This window comes from Rhamphochromis sp. 'chilingali' (genome assembly GCF_963969265.1).
Source record: "Rhamphochromis sp. 'chilingali' genome assembly, chromosome: 5".
Classification (NCBI taxonomy): domain Eukaryota; kingdom Metazoa; phylum Chordata; class Actinopteri; order Cichliformes; family Cichlidae; genus Rhamphochromis; species Rhamphochromis sp. 'chilingali'.
Window position 1 is genome coordinate 14,410,351 of NC_137932.1, and position 22,232 is coordinate 14,432,582.

Here is a 22,232-nt window from a genome sequence, read left to right on the forward strand (position 1 = left end):
CAAACGCAAAGCAGGAGATGAAGCATCGCCAAATATGTTTCCAAACCAACTTCATTCTAAGCCAAAGACTAAAAAATATGGTGAAGCAAATATTCCCTTTGGCTTCACCTGCACAAGTGCATAATTGGTTTTCCCTGCGTCAGGAGCAGGCGCTGGGCTCTCCAAATCACGGACAAACAGAATTCCACATTCTTGATTTTTAGTTCACAAACACTTCTTATAACGACTCCTTGTAAAGCAAAGGGGGGTCTAGCAAAAAAAGTTTGGGAACCACTGGCCTAACCTGAGGCTTCAAAGCAGGACTTCAGAAAACAGGGGATTTGCTACTAGTAACCTGATCTGACAACATTATTCTCCCTGACAGATACAAAACTAATAATAATAATAATAATAATAATAAAAAAATATTTTTTAAAAAGGTGAAATGAGGTCAAAATAGACCTGGGTACCCCGCCCACTTAAAGTTGTGGGGAAATACTAGAAACAACTTTATACGTCTTTCAGAAAATGTCCTCTAAAAGTGAACATTTAAAAACCTCTAAACTATCCATGCACAGTATGCAGCATTTGTCTATACTCTAAATCCATCTTTACAGAGTATTTAAGAAAAATATGAAGGATTATATGTCCTATTGCATCTGCACAAGTTACTATGACATAATTATTGGCTGCCTTCACTTTAAATCTCTTAAAATTTCTTTCTGGTGTCACTACACACAAACAAAGCTCTGCTGGATGTATGTATAAGGATATCACTCCAAACACTTTTTTTTTCTTTCATTTTTAATAGCTGGTAAATTAGCAAGAATCCAAGAGCATGTGACACTGAAAAATATAAATCTCTAAAAGTTAAGGATTTAAATTTTAGGTAAGAAGAAATTTTTAGGTTAGCGATGAGGGCCACGACTCTGCTGGCTGCTGATGTTTTAAAGTTGTGAACATCATCATGGTCTCACTCACAGGAAACAAATAGACCGGTCAATCAGTGCATCGCTGCACCTACGGGTCGCATCATTACAGTGGCTGCTGGAGGACGAGCCGAGCGCTCTCTAACAATGCTCCGCTGCGTTTGCAGTGGTGTGAAAAATGAAACGCTGCTCTGCTGTGCCAATGTTGTGCTGAGAGAGAAACAGAGTATGGTGGTGTTTGTATCTGCTGTGTGCATAGTTTCAGCACCACGTGTTACAGCGTACAACAACGGTGGCGGCGGAAGCTAAGAACCGGCGGTGATGTGTTGGCGCGGGGCCACGGCTGCGCTCTCATTTCCACCCTAACCCACTTGGCACCGACTCGCTTGTTAACCTGAAACTCTGGCGAACGGACAGACAGCTGGGGGAGAGCAGCAGTTTCTCCTGTCAATAACCTTCAACGTCAGGCTTTTACAGTGTGCTGACCTGCGCTACGGGCAGCAGAGGACATAGATCCTCACTGACATGTGATGTACAAACTACTGCAGTCATTTTCAGGACTTCGGTGAATAAATGACCAATTTTAATAGCATAATTTTCTTGGATTGATGTGCACGTGTTTATTCACCAGGAAAACAAATCAGGGTAATAAACAGAGTAAATAATAAGCTTTAAGGCCTTCATATTTACAGTCTTGATTGAGTCATTTAGCTTCTGTACAGCTCTTATTCTTGAGATACTGTTTCCACTCTGAACCGGCGTAGGAAGCTAATTAAATTTGGACAGTGGCTGTAAAAGCCTGTCCACTCGACAAGACTCTTTGGAGCGAAGCCAGTCATTGTTTGGGGACTCTATAAGGTCCTAAATCTCCGGCTGTGAAATCTCGGGAAATAAAGACTATGTCTGGGAGATCTGCACTTGGACACAATGGTGCAGAAGGTGAATATTAAGATTACTGGCCAGCGTAGCTCAGGGACAAAAAGAGAAAAAAAGCCTCCTGTTCCTCTTCCTGTATCTTTCTCATATAGATAAATGTTTTCAACAGCATGCAAAAAACCTGCCGCCTCTGATTTCAAACTATCAGTCTTCCTGAAGAGTGAAGGTACACTGCACAAGATGAAACAACAACAAGTGTTTTATTTCTACTATGCTACAACAACACACCACAACAGCGGTCATGTGATTTCCTCGAGGTCAGTGCCAATCCCAAAGCAAACCACACGCATGCTCTCTGAGAATCCTAAGGGTCGCTGCTTGTGAAACACCAAGAAGCCCTTATCTGCAATCAGAGAGAAGTTGAGGGATGGTAGGAGTGTGCTCGTTAATTGCTCCATTTAGTCTTTAATCTGCTTCCTCTCCGTCTCAAGACTGTCTGTACTGGAGGAAATGGTTTGATGCTGGCATCAAGAGGCACGACCAAAACAGATATAAAAAGACCACAGGCAGAGGGAGGAATGGTACTTTTCCCTTCACATATAAAACTAGGGCTGCTCAATTAATCGAATTTTAATCACGATTACGATCTGGGCTTTCAACGATCATTAAAAATGACTGAGCCGATTATTAGCCCCTCCCTCATTTATCCGCGACACCTTAAAGGTCGGTCCGTGAAAATATTGTCGGGCATAAACCGGTCTGTGGCGCAAAAAAGGTTGGAGACCGCTGATTAAGAGGACCCGAGGGAAGCTCGGAAAGCTAAGCAGAAGTTATTTGGAGAGGAAAGTGACTGCCGTTGGTTGAAAAGAGAGGTAAAAAAAACTTCAGTGGTGTTGCACACTATTTTATATTATTTTTTAAAGTCATTATTCAATACGTTGTTATTGTTAACCCTTTAAAGCTGGTCAGAGCTGCACGCTCCGTTTTGTGTAACTATTTTTAAATCCCTGTAGAACCTGAACCGGGTAAGCTAGCGCAATATTTTTTTTTTTGCATGTGAAACCAGAGGAGTTGTACTTACATCTTATGCCATCAGCTTGTCCTCGGTCACGGTTTCCTTCCACATATAGCTTTGCAAAAACTGCATAAAAAGCGCTTGCAGGAACAAAAACATAATATTCCAGAAACACGCTTTGCCGATCCGATCAGCTGTTCCTAACACTTCCCACAGTGAAACCGACATCAACGCGAACTATCGCATGTCCGCCATTTCCTGCCCGAAACCGGAAGTGATGTCATTTTCGTGGAAAATGTAGTTTTTTACTTGTAGGCCTTAAAAGCCTATACTGGTGTTTTTATAAGTCATGTTTGACTTTTCTGAATAGTTTCTGTGATGCTTAGAACTCGAATTGCACTGCTGGAAATAGTTTATTTTGATGCACCTGCTGTTTTCTTTGCAAATTTGCATCATAGGATTGTTTTTTCGTTTTTCCTGCAGTATATAAAAATTGTGTATCTCCAAAATAAAACTATGAAGACACTCAAAATAAATTTCCTGTTGTTGTAAACTATTTTTTGCAACTTTTTTGTATTTAAAGTTTTGAGGGATAAACCTCTTAAATTTCTCCAAGTAGAAATATATGTAAAAAACAAAACAAAAACGATTTTCAATTTTTTTGTAGTTTATTGCACTTTTTTGCAATTAATGTAGTTACTATGGACTTAATGTATACATATTATTAAAATATGGGCTATAACAGTTGTATAGCAACTTGAAATGCTCCCAAAAATGGCACTACAACATGTAAAAAAAATGGCGGACTTGGTTCTATAGTAGGTCGTAAGGGTTAAATAAATATCGTCAAATAATCGAGATCTCAATTTCAGTGAAAATAATCGTGATTATCATTTTTGCCATAATCGAGCAGCCCTATATAAAACTAATTCACAATACTTTTAACTCAGTTCAATTCAGTTGAGCTTTATTCATATAGCACCAAATCATAACGACAGTCGCCTCGAGGCACTTTAAACTGTACAGTAAAGACCCTACAATAATACAACAATCAGACGACCTATGAACAAACACTTGGTCACAGTAGGATGGAAAAACTCTCTTTTAACAGGAAGAGACCTCTGGCAGAGCCAGGCTCAGAGAGGGGCAGCAATGTGCCACGACTGACCACTTATTTTGTAAAGTTGTTTTCCGATTCAGTACACAAAGACGCACCACGTCTTCAGTATCAAGCCTCAGTAGCAGCATGATTTCCCCATAGCAGCTGAAACTGTATGAACAGAAACATCAACTTGAGGCCCAAATTTTTATTTCCTTAACCCAAGCATGTTAAACAGTTACCAACAAACACTCATGTTTTTGTCTCAACTTTGATCTTTTGCATCCACGTGGCAAGATCAAAGTTTCACCTTGTTAAAGTGACCACACACACCCCCCCTCGACAGACTACTGCTCTTGTCTTGCAGAGATTAAGGGCCATCAGGGGAGCATCGACCTGTTATCACTGCAGAGGTTAAGAGTAAGGGCATTAAAACCACTGTCAAACGTAGACGTGGCACCAGTCCTGAACTAACTTAACGGTCACAACACAGATGTCAGAGCATCCTGTTATTTACGCGGATTCATAAAGGTCATTTTAACTAGGTCACACACACACACACACACACACACACACACACACACACACACACACAGTAAAATAAAGCACTTAAGTTCCTTTAAGGTTTCCCAATATGAACTACTTCTGTAGTTCATATTATATACTGCATGACGTAGATATTCAGGTATCTGAGGTAAATGTAGGCCTTTTTAATCCACTACATTATTCACACATCAAAATATTCCCACCAACTGACAGAGCGACATGAAACACAAAAACTCTTATTTATAAAAAAAACATATAAAAAATAAAATAAAAATCTAAATGTGGCAATGCTCCAAGCTGCATATTTGCATCAGACACCTCAACTCTGTCTGTCAATAATGAGTGCTGATAAAATCCCAGTGTTTCCCTTTTCTAATTTTAAATTTACAATACTTAAAACTCACTGGATTTAATTTCATTTAAAGCTTCAAAAAAAGGCCGGGAAGTGAAGAAGGGTTAATAGAAACTGGCTGGAAAGAGGGGGGAAAAAATAAAAACAAAAAACCCCTCGCCACCTCTCTAATCTCAGAGGTACATTCTTCTTCATGAGATGAAAGCAGCTAGTCCAGTGCAGCCTGAAGCACAATTATCAATGTTCATACAGCAGTGGTGACGTCTCAATTTTGCACAATGACCAACCAGTCAAGTAATATTGCGTGTCTAATCACTGGTAACAGAACAACTTTCAGCCAAAAACATGAGAAGCACTGGTGAGAAGCTGATACGCATGAAGAAGAAGAGAAGCTTTAGATGTTAACAAATGCAGGACTTTTCCATTGAGGCACTGCTAATTCTACCGAAATATCTGACTACTCTGCTAATGAGCCTCTGGACGAGGGTTCACTATCGAGTGGAGCAAACACGGGTGGGGGATGCTTCCTTTAATGGGTTTCTATAGCAACACCAGCCCTTTGAAGACCCTAAGCTTTAGGAAATAAAACTATGCCTTCTACTCCTGTTTTTTTTTTTTTTTATTGCAACATGCAATCTATAATCACAAAAACACTCATACTGTTACAGGTAAGACACATGAGACGTACTGATCCTGAGCGTAATGTTGGGACATTGATTAGCACACAGCATGTATGTAGGGCTGGACGATATGACCCAAAATCCATATCTCGATATTTTTTAGCTGGATGGCGATATAAGATATATATCTCGATTTTTTTTTTTTAAGCCATAAAGTAAGAACAAAAAGAGAGTTCTTAGTCAAAGCTGTGTCCCAGATGTCACACAGGCACTTTTATTAACATACAGATGTACATGAAAAATTACTCAAAATTAAATTATGAGCATTCATTAAATAATAATGCTCCATAAATAAAAGAAAACAAGGTTGTTTTTGTGCTAAACAAAGAGCTCACAATTTTGCAGTCAAAATGTAAACTAAAAGACGCTGAACACAATAACAAAGACAGATTTCACAGCTGCTCTGTTCCCAAGTTTTACTGCGTGACTGACAGCCTGGAGTTTGAAATCCGCTTCATAACCACGTCTCTTACAGGTGCCATTTATGGTCCTTATACACATACAATACGGTAATATTACGTTGAAGCACAGTACGTATCACTCCGCGAAGCTCTTCGGTAGCCGTAATGCGCTGACAATCCATCAAGCGGTGCAGCTCCGTAGCTTACCAAAGTCGTACTCAAACATTTTTGACAGATTGCTGAACGCCGTGTTCCACATAAAATCGGTTCGCAGCCATCAAGCACAACCAGAATTCATACATAAGGCGGGCTATCAACTTTTGAGAAAATGAAAGGATTTTAGGGTTAGCGCGGTTAGCTCGTTAGCATGTTTAGCTCGTTAACACGTTGACGCCGTCCAGCCCCACGCATGGGGCGATGCGCAGTAACTCGTTAACGGAGATTTGCCGTGTCCATCTTGTCGCTGCCTGCACGTGAAGCGATGGGGGAGGAGGGGGAGTTGTCTTCAGTGAAGGCGAGGCGGAGTAACGTTGCGTAGAGACAAAAGTGGACAAAAGAGAGGCAAACTTGCGGCTCCACAACTATAATTATAATGTAACATAGACTATATCGATATAAAGGATATTGTCACATCTTATATCTCGTATAAAAATATATCGATATGTTTTAAAAACTCGATATATCGCCCAGCTCTACATGTATGTACTATGTAAGGGCTCAGAGGGGGGAATGTGTTATATATTTTAACAAAGCTATATGTGCAGTTTGCAAGCTCAACACTTCTATGTGAGTCTGGAAAGCCAGGTGTGTGGCTCAAAAGCACCCATGTGATGACCAGGCAGACTCCAGAATCCGTAAATCATGTCACCTTTCAGATATTTTCTAAACAGCAGCTTTCAGAAATGTACACAGCAGCAAAAAAAAAAAAAGAGGACAAGGTACATTTAGAAAGAAGGATTTCACCATATTTAACACCCACCACTGCCCTCGTTCGGCCTCTGTACACCCACCTAGCTCTCCCATCTGCCATTCACAGAGAGCTTATGATGCCGCAATCTGGGAGGCTGAGATTATACGGAGAGAGGGCAGGAGACACAGCGAGGGAGGGTGGAGTTGAGGGATGAGGACTGGAATAGTGAAGCAGAGGTGTTCAACATGGATCCATCTACATCATTACCCAAAATTCAGCTGCCCGTTGTGTAGCTGAAGCTCAGAGGGTAGCCAGCACCTTTGGAGCCCCCTTAAAGCGATAACACGGGAGGAAGACAGCAGCTTATAATGAAGCTCAGTTAACACAGAAACAGTCAGGCTGAAGCAGTTAACTGCAGGATCCCCGACGCATCAACACGACCTGCCTTCTGTAACCGCTGGACCTGAATGCACCCAAACTACAGCAAACATCTAGCTGACATACATATCTCGCGCTTAGAAAGCTGGAAATAACTAGAGGAAAACTAAAAATACCCAGCATCTCAAAAAGAGAGACAAACAACAAACCATTTTTATGCTGCTGTGGTATTGAGTTAATGGGTTTTTTGCTTGTGGGATGGGGGTGTATGCAAAAAAAACATAACACGACCCGCTAAATGGGTGAAATCACTCTTTTACTAAGCTGAGTGGACAGTCAGAAATCTCTCTCTCAAACAGTCTCCCTGCTGAATCATGATAATCCTACAGATGACTTTCAACTTGGTGTCACAGCCGCTTACTCTGTATGTGATGTCTATGGATCATCTTTTGGGATAAAATGAGCAATTCACAAGGCAGCCTAATAGCACAGCAACGGTGGGCAACTAATTTTCCCAAAGGGGGCCACATTAGAAACTGTGGAAGGCCGCACCATACAACGAACTCAAGTCTGTTCAGTATTAATGTTATAAACTACTACTGGTAAGAGTAGATGGTACAATTATAAACATGATGCGGCTTTGCTAGCAGAGGTTCAGATGCCCCTTCCGGCTCTGCATCAGTCAAGCTCTTGTAATGATGATTCAAATTATAAGCCTTAAACTCAGCAATCAGCTATCCACAAACAAAACACACAGCTTCACCACTGACTTCTGCATTACTGTTTGTTTTCTTAATTTAAATGGTAAATGGTAAATGGCCTGTATTTATATAGCGCTTTACTAGTCCCTAAGGACCCCAAAGCGCTTTACATATCCAGTCATCCACCCATTCACGCACACATTCACACACTGGTGATGGCAAGCTACAATGTAGCCACAGCCACCCTGGGGCGCACTGACAGAGGCGAGGCTGCCGGACACTGGCGCCACCGGGCCCTCTGACCACCACCAGTAGGCAACGGGTGAAGTGTCTTGCCCAAGGACACAACGACCAAGACTGTCCAAGCCGGGGCTCGAACCGGCAACCTTCCGAGGCGAACTCCCAACTCTTGAGCCACGATCGCTCAAGAGTTGGGAGTTGACATCTTTCAGGGCTAGCAAACATCTTATGAATGTTGTTTCCAAGGCATTTACAGTGAAGGTGCATTCACTTGCACGCATCTACATACGTACATTTAAAAAACACCAGTTGCCTTGGAAATAAACATTGCTAAAGTTGTATTGTTATTTCATACAAAACTTATCATCACCCCAGGTGTTAACTAGGTGTGCAACGATACACAAAATTCACGGTTCGGTTCGATACTTTGGTGTCACGGTTCGATGTTTTTTCGATACAAAAAAAGGAACCCCATTGTGTTAACTACTAGCTCCATTGAGTAAGCATTAAGTAAACTACATTTCTTCATTTATTTTAGTTCAACTGTACTACTAGCTTTGATTTTGACTATCCTTGTTAAAATATGACTCAAGGTGTTTAGTGTTATGGAGGGAAAATACTCATCAGTCCATGTAATCCCTCTAGAATCATGCATCCTGAGTATCAAGTGGAGATGGGCTTATTTCCAGCACCATATTTTGTTTTTGTACTCTGAATCATGCAAAGCTACCATCAAAGTTTAAAAATAATCCTTTTATATCTTATACTTGGACTTGGCGCAGCTCCTCTGAGTTTTGTGCCCAAGATGACCATTTTAGGGATATCTGCTCTCAGTGGAATATTCCAGAGCCAAGAATTACAAAAAATAAAAACTGCCTGAAAAACGGCAATCTTTCACGGCATTCCTTATTCTGAATTATTTGTAGCCATGACAGTGATTAAATGCTACTCTCACAATAAAAATTCCCCTTAACTGACCCAGCAGAAACACCGCTGTAGGGTGGCACTTGTCCACCCGCGTCTCCTATTCGCATCACCAAAGTGCATCGCATTGCTCACTCCCCTACAGTGCTCCCTTGATCAGCAAGGAGATTAATCCTCTTGTTGACTCTGCACCTGTACCAGCATGGGTCTAAGTTGTCTATGATCAGCACTGTCTGCACGGCATGGAACTGAGTGCGCACGCTTGTAACAACTGTAGTCGGGTGGCTTCTTGTCCATCCCCTGGCTGCAGAGATGCTGACAGAACAGGGGAAGCTGATTGTATCGATGGCTGATTAGAGAGTCTCGGAGGTGGGGAAGAGAATCCAGCATCCCCTCTAATTACAGAGCTGATGAATTCTTAGTCGCAGACAAAGTGGGCAGAGGGGCCTCTCTAGAGAGGGGGCAATGGGCCAGGGTTCATAAATCAACCTCTATCACACAGAGGTGTAGACACACACCTGAGCTGTTTGAGGAAGTTGTTCAAGGCAACATTTAGGCTCACTGTGACTTCTACCCGATGATTACTGCTTTGATGCCTGGATACATCTTTTCTGATCTACCCTAGGGGATTATATTCATCTTGAACACAGTCTACAGAAAATCTAATCCTGGCCCACCTTCACTTTATCCTCAAGTGGATAGAAAAGCAATAGAGAGGAGAATCTGAAGGGCAAAGAGAGCAGGACAACGTGGAGTGACACCTGCATTTGCTTTTCATACGAAGAGGAATATTCTTAAGATGGCAGCCATATACTGTAGCTTATTTCTACATTTTGTTTTTCCAGATGTATTTTTTTAAACACCCGGACATCGGATCCTGATTTTCTCAATATTTCACATATACTAAAGCCTATCATAGACAGGTACTGGCACATCTTTACTCCAAAGGGGGCAGTCGTTAAAGAGCAAACATATAAAGTCTGATCTGTTTTTTGTTTGTTTTTATGCTGCTAGATAAGGTTCAGCCAGAAGCCAAATCAGACAGGTATGAAGGGTGAAAACTGAAGGCATCTTTTAATTCTTTAATGTCAGAATTTTACAGCAGTGGTTGAACCTGCCTCGCAAGGGAAAACTACTTCCACTAATCCCAAGAATATTTAAAATTCATGAGACACATCCACAGTAGTATTAAACCCAATGTCCACACTAGTGGGGGTTTTAGGAACCCTAAAACAGACTTTTTAAAAAATGCTGCTGACCCAGTTTCAGCTATAATTTGAATTATAATTTAGTCTCAAAAGGGCAGAACTGGGGACTTTTGGAAACTATGAAGCACACACCCACATTCATTTCCTGATTAGATCTTATCAGTCACACAAATTAAGCCAAAACATTATTATATCAAGGCTCACATACCATCTGTGAATTCATCCCACTTGTGTGTGCTGCTTTCCCATAATGATCCCATAATGCTGCTCATACTGCACTAATGTGTCACCATATTTGCTTTGCAATGATTCCCAACGTTAACAGGTTTCCTGCCAACATGACTGCCTTTGCATATAGGCTCCACTTAAGGTCCAAGCAAAGTAATCACTAGTCTTGTACTCATTGCTCTTCTTCCTGTTTTGTCTAAGCAACCAACCTCCTGCTTCCTGTTTACATTGGCAGAGCATGTCCAGTGAATACTAATGCTCAGTGTCCTATGTCTACAGGTGTGTATTAGGATGGCCAGACTATTCCTGACACTTTGCTAAAATATTATCTCACTAATATTACAATATTAACATTTGCTAAAGGCATCACTATTAGCATACTGTGAGGTAAAAACGGAAAGGCAAAGTTGGGTTGGTGCAGCTGCAGCTGCTTTGTTGCTGCTGAAGAAAAGAGTAAATCGAAGTTTATAGTCACCACATTGGTGGTTGCGTGTGCCACCTTGTGATTTCGCCACAGCCCTGTAACCATTTATCCTGTCGCTTGAGGTGCAGCAGACTCCCTGCAGTCTTCTCCTGATTGATGAGTGCCACCTCTCAGAAAAAACGCTTACGCATCAGCAGCGGCACAGAAGCAGATAAAGTCTAAACAGAAACCAAAGAGACTGCTTTTGTCTCTCTCACATCTTTTTCCAGAACCTCTCACCTTTACTGCAGTATTCCCCCCTCCCTGTAATTTGACAATCTCTGAGCTTCTGTACTAAAATGACATTTAAGTGGCAATAAAGACCAACTCGATCGCACACTCGTGCCTCCAACTAAGACATGTTTTCCAATTTACAACCAGAACGACGTAGTACTTCATCCAGCTCACCATTCATCACATTTCACAGGTTATTGCACATTAAATGACAAATTTAACCTCAAGCACAATTTGGGCGAAGATCCATCAGGTGGCAATTGTGTGCAAGTTTCATTTGTGCATTGTGGACAGGTCGACTCCTTGATGTGGTTTAAGCTGAGCCATCTTTCATCAGGATGAGCTCAAAATTGAAATGTGAACAACCAGTCGAAAAGACGCACAAGTGGTATGTGTACCAGTAGCTGTGATGTCACTTTTGGTGCATACTGCACTTCTTTAAAGTGAGAACAGTGAGCATAATTCGGTGTAAAAAGACACCAAAGAGTTGATTTCCTATCTTTAGTAGGAAAAGAAATCAGCACAAGCCATCTGCCAATCCAAACAGAGTTGAACATACATATGCAACCAGCTTAAGTTCATTATTATCTGTACGATGGCTGGACCCTCCCTCAAAAAAAAAAAAAAAAAAAAAAAAAAAGGAAAAAAGAGAAAGAAATAAACCTCTCAAAACACTTGCTTGACATAAATTTATGTGGGAGTCGGGACTAAAATAAGAGCACCAGCTACAACACAAAGAATGATGAGAAGTAAAGAACGAAGGGTCAAGAATGTGACAGTAAAGAGCAAAACATGCTCAGCTGCCAATGCTACATCAAAGCTATGCAAGCACCTGCAAAGACCATGCTAGCAGCGAGGCCTCAGGTTCAGAGTGATGATAAAGGGCAGCATCTGACCCAAACCAGACAGGATGGCTGACTTCCATCAGGCAGCAAATGCAAACATGAACAGGTGTACATTAGCACCTGTACTTGTTTCTACAGTGGAAACACTGACAACAGTTTTCTTTACTAAATTGGGGATTTGCATGATGTGTGTGCATATAAAAAGTTAATGTACACGATTGCAACTGTTAATTCTGAAGGTGCTAATACAGAATAATACAAAAGTAATACAAAGGTGGTGCAACAAACTACTTTCTACAGGGAGTAAATACGTAATACTCTTTACCCAAAGTGAAGAGTAAAGAGTATTACAAAATACACAACTTACAATACACACAAAAAAACAACGTGAAATTCAGTGCTCTCAAATTTACAATCACAAGTGGATGGATAACAGCTGAACAGGTACAACTGGATCTGAATGCTAACATTCTTCTGGCTGTTAGTTTTAAGGTTTTATTTTTTAAAGTTTCCTAACCCTTTCACACTTTAAAAACAAAACAACACAAAAAAAACCTCAAACAGAAATGTGAACAGCAGCCTGATGAGATAAATCAGCAAATTTAATAGCTTTAGGGAAATAAATAAAAATCCCTGAACATCTTAAGATAGACATTAAATGTCTGATACCAGTGCATTTATAGCTTAAGTGACTTGATTTCAAGCTTATTTTTATTTTGTTAAAAAAGAAAAAACAACAACTTTTGTTTGCTGGGAAGACATAAGGAGGCGGCCTATGTGAACTGAATGACAGAACTGACCTTAAATAATGACCTGAAAACACAACAAGCACAGTAACACTGTGGCTGATCAACTCTCTCTGCCGACACAGACGTAACTTTGTATTTATTTTAGTGTTAATATGCGTATTAGGATTTTTATAACTGCACTGGCAGAAGGGAGACTGACAAAATAGTGTAACAACTGTGCGGTGTGCATATGACAACAGCACTTCAATTAACAACTAACATGTTCAAGATTCAGCAACATGGGCCTCTCCCTACATTGCGCTGTCTGATTTTGTGATGTAATGTGATTTTCATGCGACAAAGTCTTTGCTGCACGCGTGCTGCAAAGTACATTTGCATTGTGGTTCTGTTTTCCCTCCTGTGAATGTGACAGATTAGTTTACTGTTCCCTGCATCTCATGTGAAAATGCTAAAGGTAAATGGAGAGTTTAACGATCCAACATTTAATTCTTACCTGTAATGTACATGTGTGACTGTAGGAGGCCTGTAGCCAAAGATCCAGGTCTGGATGTCCATCGGTCTTGCTTTGGGGTACGCTATGGTCATGTCTATAACCCACTGCAAGCCTTTACGTTTATTAGCTGCCAGGGAAGAAACACAAACGCAGAAAGTGAGAAGAACTGGATAAAATCAGTCATCCAAAAACGTTCACTGACACTTCAATAGCTGAGATCATCCTGATTTTTCCGCTTTAAGACCGTATCTGTAATCAGAAGGTTTCCTAAATAAAATACCAAAGCATGCAAATTAGGGCTGGTTACCTGCCAAAAAGACTGGTGGAGTACCAGCTGAAGTCCCTGTTTGACAGAACTTGGCTGGCAGTTATGTTTGTGAGTCATAGCAAAGGAAACATTTTCACCTCTACAGCTAATCTTTCATAACATGTTTTTCTATCAGCGAACTCTTACTGTTGTTGTTACTTTTAGTTCTAATGGAAAAGGCAAGAGGGAAAAAAATAGACGGGAAAGCGGGGGACGACAGATGGGGGAGGGAATGCCAGACATGCGATTAAATCTGGGAGTCAGCTGCAGGGTGCATGTGGGTGAGTATTTAGTTGCATTAAGCAGGGTCAAGTCTGTGCTCACCTGCTCATAATCACAAAGACAATAAAATAAATTAAGTGATGTGTGTAAGGCCAATTTGTCGAACCTACACTCAACTTCCTGCTTCTTGTTATTACAGGTTTGGATATGACTCTAACATTACAGCGATGTGAAGCCTTCCAACCTGTGTTCCTTCTAGGGAAAAAAAAAAAAAAAAAAAAGCAGAGAGAGCAAAACACAAGCCAGTCTCAACATGTCCTCAACCTGCTTCTTCCATCACTACACAACGAAGAAGTTGAAAACAACAACTGACACTGGGAATCAAATTAAGTTAACGGGACTGCAAAACATAAGATGATGGTGTGAAAAAGTGCTTTCCCTTAAGCTAATACTCGGAACAGGCTTGTCAAATGTAAAACAGAGGAGACCAGCAGTCTGAGCTGTAAAGCAAAGCTGACGTGGAGCAGTGCAGCATATTTGACTGCTAAGGTCGCAGTCCTGTCTGCTGTTACTGTGCAGCAAGCACTTCCCCCTCAGAACACACTGGCGTCTTTATGGGAAGTAAATATGCCGTGTCACAAACTGGAGCTAAATTTTACAGATGACTGACTACAGCAGTTAGAAAAAAGGGAAATAATGCAAACTAGTTATAAATGATGGGAACAAAATGCAGAGAAAAGCAGGGAAAGGGAGTTAAAAAGTGCAGCAGAGACGTTATCAAGTGGAGTACAGACAGTTACACTTCACGTGTTGCTCTTGTTTAGGTGACCTGTCAGGTCAGTACAAATCAATAAGGTTATGTTGACAGGAACAGGTTATGTTGACCCGTTACTCTAGATATGTTGGCAAATTCTACAAACTAAATTGCCAAAAGGTAGGCATTTAAAATTTAAACATCTATGTTTAATTTTCCTTGTGAACTGCAAAAAGTTTAATTATCACACAGCAAAAGTTTAGCTGCCCCCAGAGACAATCAAGCCAGTGTTTCTTCTAGGGTGTACTCCTGTTTGACTGCAGAATACTACCAGAAAGATTGTACCATTTTACAACGCTACGCCATCGGCACAAATCAGCGTCACAGAAGAGGCATTCCCACCTCGAAACAAGACTGAAGTGGAAAAATATCTATTTTTTGCAGTGACTATGAGGAAACAAATATTCAGAAAAGAAGAATTTTATGAAGAGAATAGCCCTCCTCAACTGTTAAATATAGGGGTGCATTAGTTTGGGCTTGTGTTGCAGGCAAAGGCTCGGGAAGCATTTCACTGCTAAAAGGGAAAAAAAATGGATTTAATAAAATGCCAGCAAAAATCTGACATGATGAAAAAACAAAACAAAAACATCACAGTGTCCAAAAGTTTAACTGCTCCTGTTGTTCGGGTGTGAGAAGTATGAATGATCAGCACAAAGTGGTAAAACACTAACAGGATTGAATGGGTTACCCAGATAAAAGGCATCCAGATATGCTTCAGTTTCAGTAACAGTCATTCAAATGATGTGTACCATGTAAACTGTAAAAGGAAATAAAGGTCTTAAAAAAAAAATAAAAAAAAAAAAAAAATAATAATAATAATAATAATAATAATAATAATAATAATAATAATAATAAATGCAATTTTACAATGGTATTTCTACTGCCACTGAGGCTTGGCAGAGTAAAGACCATTATAAACACTGCAGAGCTGAAGAAATAACCTGTGTCAAAGTTGATGTTTGAGTTTTTGGCATTTTGAATGTTGAGCTTTTAATTGTCTGCATTCTGGTGAACTTTATTAATAATAATAATAATAATAATAATAATAATAATAATAATAATAAATTTTCTTTTAAAGCGCCTTTCAAAGCACTCAAGGAAACTGTACACAGCAGAATAATAAAAGCGACATAAAAGAAAGCCGTTTACACAATCATAAAAGCATAAGACATAAAACAAATGCTCCCCATGGTGGCAAGATGGGGAGAGGGGACAGAGAGAGAAAGAGAAGAAGATCTCAGACACCGAGATGGGATGGAGGTATGGAGGGGAGAGATGATGAATAGTCTTAAATGTGAACAACAGTATTTTGAAATTGATGTGATATTTGACCAGGAGCCAATGAAGCTGCTGCAGGACAGGCGTGATGTGATGGATAGAAGGGGTCCTGGTGATAATACGAGCAGCAGAGTTCTGGACGCGTTGGAGCTTGTGGATGGATTTTTGAGTAAGACCAAAAAGAAGAGAGTTGCAGTAGTCGATCCGGGAAGTAACAAGGCTGTGAACAGGCAGTGGCATGTGGGGTGAGAAAAGGACGAAGATGATGCACCGCATTATGGTGTAAAGTCACTATTAATGTAAAGTGAGATGTGATGAAGCAAGGCTTGGGTACTGCTTTCTAATATTTATTGAAACAACTGTCTAATTATATACATGTCATCCACACGGAGTCGAGAAACATTCTGTTGTGTTTGTTAAGTAACCTTTTTTTAAATGTGAAGGTGTCACCTATTCATGTTGGTAATTAATTTAATTTATCAACCCCTAATCTGCAGACATAATCAGTGACCTGCAGGGAACCTGTAAACTGTGGAGGATATATATGCGGGCCCGTCGGTGGGGGTTACTGGATTTCTTCTGGGCAGCTGGGACAATATAACTGATTACAAAGGTTGTCTACACTTCTATGAATCTAGATAAGAGACGAGTGCGTAGAAAGCTTGACCTTTAAGAGTACACACCTCTGTTTCTATAGTTTCAACACCAGACAGAAGACAGAAAGAAGCAGCTGAGGAGCAAGTCGACTGATTCATACCAATATTAGTGACTTGACAGGCATCCTTGGTATTAATGGAAATAGCTAACGTCAGTTATCCCTGTGTGGGTAACTGGATCCCTTCTCTATCAGTCTCCCGTGAATGGCTGGTCAAAGAATGGGGCCCTGAGCCAAAGTATTGTTGGCACCCTATATGCTGTGGCACACAATAGTGTAACAGCACCGGCCACGGTAATTTAAAATGACAACAGATAGGCCCCATCCTTTGGTAAACAATTTGAGGAAGGAAACACTGTCTCTCTTTGAGGCCACTCCTCAGGCCAAATTGCTGCACTTTAAGCCTACAACTGTCTGTCTATCCTACTGACTGAAAAGTGGATTTAACCACTTTTGGTGTTATCGAACATGTTGACTTTTGGGTGATTAGGAGCTCCCTAATGACCCACCCTAAATGACTCACAATGGCGAACTTTGTTTCCTGGCAACTGTAAATACAGTTTTATGACACACACCTTACTGGTCCAAGGGACAGCCCTTTCCACAGAGCTGTGCTAATCTTTGTGTTTGCACCGAGTGGCATTTTCAGCCCGGGTGACATTGCATGGCTGCATCAAATCCCATTTTCTCCAAGTGGCCCGGTTGTTTCCGAGTGAGTCAGCGAGCTCTGGGTACCTCTGCAGAGCATCAGTGAGGGTCAGAGGGAGACAGAACTGTGTCTTTCATCAGACAGCCACACACACATACACAAATGAAGAGCACAGGGTAGTGAGGGACACAACGCTCCTTTGGGCACGTGTATTTTCTTGCCCTATGTTTTAATGCCATTAGCTAGATTTAAGTGGAAGGACAAGCCCTGCTGCAACAACCAGCTTCCCCTCCTCCTGAGCTGCTGGAACGGAGGAAAGGACATAACATGAACGAGGATATGAACTGGATGTACAGCAAGGTCAAATTATAATGCACGATTACACATGAATAAGACTGACGTGCCTAAAATGCTTAAAAAACGTTCGTAATAGTTTGCCTTGATGGAGATTATAAACACAAAAACCTCTGCACACACCTACGTTTGTTAACGCAGTAAATATTTTGAACTTAATCAGACCGGTGCATTAAAAAAATGCACATTTAGCACCGTCAGTATGTAAATAAAGCTGCTGTACTCATTTAAATTTTACAGTGGCCAATCAAGAGACACCTCATCTTCAGTCTGAGTGTCTGTCCTGCAGAGGAGTAATCAGACAGCATCTTGCTGTTAGTGCTGAGGCTGTAGGACACAGAGCTGCGCTAGCAAACTTGAGGAAGGCTAAAGTCTGGGCCACATTCTCAATAATGCTGGCTCAAAGTCCCTCCAATTTGCTATTAACACCAAACCCCCGTAAATGGATTCTGAACGAAAGCCAAGAAGAGTCCGCTGGGTCGACACTGAGTGTGCAGCGTACACAGGCATTGGGGGGGGGGGGGGGGGGGAGACTCGTTGAAGCTTTACATTTATCGCTGTTTTAATGCCTTCTTTTTGCTGAGGACTGCTCCAAGCAGCAGATTTACTGAGTTATCTGGATAAATTTGCTGAGTAAAAAACAAAACATGTATTCCAATATTAGTCCACAGAGCAGATTTAAGTGGGTCCTCCTGAAATAGGGCCCAAATTGAGAAAGGATTGGTAAGACTAGATTTCATGAATTATAAATATAATAATAATAAATACATACATACATACATACATAAATAAATCAATTATTTAATTTATCCTCATATTTCTTGGTCATGTGTTAAGGAAACGTTGGGAGAATATGTATTTAATTATAAGAGTTTATTATGGGTACATGTTAGAGGATTGATCCCTGAGGGCAGTATGAAGTTGCGTCTTGGACTGATTGAGGTGGAATTGGTAGTAAAAACATTACAGGAGAGAGACAAGACCCTCAACAAATCAAAAAAGGAAATCTATGGGAGAAGTCAGCAGTAGCAAAGATGACACCTGTCACACCCCTCACCCCAAAGAGCCCATCAACAACTGAACAGGAAATGTGAGCAAATCGTGTAGTTGCATTGATGCAAGTCCACACTAGAGTTTTACAACAATTTCTGCATGTAGTTGCAGGCATGTTTCCCTCCCTGTTATTGTAATGATGATCCACTGTTTCTTGGTTATACTTGAGCAATAGCACAGCCTCCACTGGAAGCTGGTGGGAGGAGCCTAATTGATACATTCAGTATCAATTCATTTATGGGTTGTTTTTTTTTAAGCAAAATTGCTGTATAGAAAAACTGACAGGTCAGACATTGCAGTGCTTTGTCCCAGCAAACCAAATATGGCTTCTTTCTTTTAGAAGTACTTTGATGGCAGTAAGAAGTTACCTGCACATCTGGAAAAACTGGAACCTCCTAGATTTGTACAATGGGTGGACACTGTAGTGGTGGTATCTGTAATGATCAAACTAATATCTTAACTGTAATATGAAAGATATTTCTTCTAGAAAAGATAGACAAATTCATTTCCTGCACTCCAAAAATGTCACACAGTCACACTGTGATCTGCATATATCCATAGGTACAAAAAGGTAGGTGAGTGACACATTAAAGGAAAACTTAAAGGCCACTGAAAGTAACCGGATTAAACTTATCATGGAAGCCACAGCAGGAAGGAGCCACTAGGGGGGGAACAGGATTCAACAGCATGACGGTTTCACTCCCTTCTCAACTAAAAATTATTTCTCAACATAAAAGTTAATAACATTACAACAGTAAAGATGACCAGAGGCGTAGTTTATGGTGGAGCTGCAGTGTGTCCATACAGAAACAATGGACCCAGATCATGTTTTTCTACAATATACGATGCTTGTTAAATGTAGTTCAAAAATTTGCAAGTAAAAGACAACAAGAGTTAAATATTAAACCCATCTAACTTCCCTGCTTATCCAATTTCGAAGGTTCAAAAAGCTTAAATATGAAGAAAAGTGATTTTTTTCAGCTGCTCCCATCCACAAAGCAAAAACACAAACTGTATATGCACACAAACTACTTGTTTAGTTTGCTGTGACCCTTAAATCTGCAGCAGCCCACAGCAGCCATCCCATGTTCACGTCATGATACCCACAGCTAGCATAGGTTAAAAACTGCACAGCATTTACTCTGCTACATTTATTTTACAGATTTAGTTACCAATTAGAAATACACATTTATAGTATTCACATCAAAGTAATAATAAACTACTGTGGCTGTAATTGTGGTCCCAACAGAAGGTGGATCAGCATATTTGTCACATTTTTAAAACGTTTAAATAAATAAATAAATAAATAAATAAATGAATGAATGAATGAATGAATGACAGACACAAAGCTCCCAGCAATTTGTCTCTCCTGCTGGTATCAATTTAGGAACTTTCACATGTCAGGTGAAAGTTCAACTCTTTATATAGGGTCACTCCATCTGAATTTAACCAAGCCTTCTGCTAAACCGTCTCTGATATGCATAAAAATTTCATGATGCAAAGTCTGAACAATGCTGTGAAATTGTAGCTTCATATACGAATCCTTTAACATTTTTTTTTTTTTACTGTTATTGTGTTTTGTTAAACTGTCTTTTGATCCACTTTCAAATATTGCATCCGATTTTTGGGATAGATGTTCCACAAATTGCTTGATTTGAGATGAAATGACCATATGTGCTATAATACTCCAGGTCAGCTTACCCAGCAGTATGTAAAAAAAAAAAATCAACATTAGCTTATTGTGGCCCATAGGAGCCACTGGGAAAACAGAATAAAGTTACGCTTGACAAATAAAATTTGTTACAAATTTTAATAAAGTTAAAAATAAATAAATAAATTTTCACCCTCAAAGCTTGTTAATTGCTGCATTATCATCCTCTTCATTGGCTGTATTTAGGGCTGGTCTCTAGACAGAAAAATTACTCCCCTGCAAATCACGGCTGGGGTTTTCAGGGATACTGATGCAATTTCTGGCACCTCTGTGCGTGTCAGTCCTTTCCTTCACTGGTGGTTAGAGCTGGGCGATATATCGAGTTTTTAAAAAATATCGATATATTTTTTATACGAGATATAAGATGTGACAATATCCTTTATATCGATATAGTCTATGTTACATTATAACTATATAGCCGCAAGTTTGCCTCTCTTTCGTCCACTTTTGTCTTGACGCAACGTTACTCGGCCTCGCCTCTCCTTCACTGAACACAACTCCCCCTCCTCCCCCATCACTTCACCTGCAGGAAGCGACAAGATGGACACGGCAAATCTCCGTTAACGAGTTACTGCGCATCAACCCGTGCGTGGGGCTGGACGGCGTCAACGTGTTAGCTAGCTAACCACGCTAACGAGCTAACCACGCTAACGCCATGCAGCCCAGAGGTGCTGCACGGACTAAAATCCTTGCATTTTCTCAAAAGTTGACGGCGCGCCTTATGTATGAATTCTGGTTGTGCTTGATGGCCGCGAACCGATTTTATGTGGAACACGGCGCTCAGCAATCTGTCAAAAAATGTTTTAGTACGACTTTGGTAAGCTACGGAGCTGCACCGCTTGATGGATTGTCAGAGCATTACGGCTACCGAGGAGCCTCACGGAGTGATACGTACTGTGCTTCAACGTAATATTACCCTACTGTGTATAAGGACCATAAATGGCACCTGTTAAGAGACGTGGTTACGAAGAAGATTTCAAACTCAATGCTGTCAGTCACACAGTAGAAGTTGGGAACAGAGCAGCTGTGAAATCTGTCTTTGTTATTATGCTCATTGTCTTTTAGTTTACATTTTGACTGCACAATTGTGAGCTTTTTGTTATGCACAAAAACAACATTGTTTTCTTTTATTTATGGAGCATTATTATTTAATAAATGCTCATAATTTATTTTTGAGTAAATTTTATGTACATCTGCTCTATGTTAATAAAAGTGCCTGTGTGACATCTGGGACACAGCTTTGACTAAGAACTCTCTTTTTGTTCTTACTTTATGGCTTTAAAAAAAAAAAAAAAAAATCGATATCTTATATCGCCGTCTAGGTAAAAAATATCGAGATATGAATTTTGGGTCATATCGCCCAGCCCTACTGGTGGTCTTTACCACCAGTCGTCTACAGTTTAAAGGACAGAGACGTGCAGAGGTAATGATCTAAGGTTTCATATTTGAGGCATGATTTATCCCAGCTTTTCTACCAAAAAAAAAAAAAATCAAATAACTACAGTAAACGGGAGAGAGTTCACAGAAACCAAGAAAAAAGAAAAAAAAAAAAAAAGGGAGAAACAACTTTATCCAGACTCTGCTTTTTAAACCCCAGAAAACTTCCTGAGATAAAATCCTGCACTTTCAAAGAACACCTTCAGCCTTGGCACCAAGTCTAAACTAACAGTTTCTATATCAGTTTGTCTCACTTTAAACCAAAGGCTTTTCCCATGTGTGTGTTTTAGTTACCTGTCGTGTTCAGCATGCTGGTGTCGCCGCCCACACTGCCGTTCTCCTGCTGGGCTCCCAGAGTTTTCAGTATGACGTGGCTGGCCCCGAGACGAGGCAACGTGACGTGGGTCAGATGGGGGAGCGAGTGCTTCTTGGCGAACAACTGGCTCGTTTCCCGCCTCTTGCGAAGAAAGCCGCCCTCAGGAAACAGCACTATCCACTTCCT

At 40.5% G+C, this 22,232-nt stretch overlaps 1 protein-coding gene across 1 annotated transcript in view; it reads right to left on the reverse strand.

The window, feature by feature from the left end:
* The window catches only part of LOC308396542 (acyl-CoA:lysophosphatidylglycerol acyltransferase 1-like), a 75,823-nt gene that overhangs the window by 17,318 nt on the left and 36,273 nt on the right, over window positions 1–22,232 (reverse strand). The window contains exons 5-6 of the mRNA XM_080881927.1: window positions 22,025–22,232; window positions 13,251–13,377 (exon numbers count right to left, since the gene is read on the reverse strand). The exon at window positions 22,025–22,232 is cut by the window's right edge and continues 72 nt beyond it. Of these exons, the coding sequence (XP_080738053.1) occupies window positions 13,251–13,377; window positions 22,025–22,232 (335 nt within the window). The remainder of the gene's footprint in view (window positions 1–13,250; window positions 13,378–22,024) is intronic.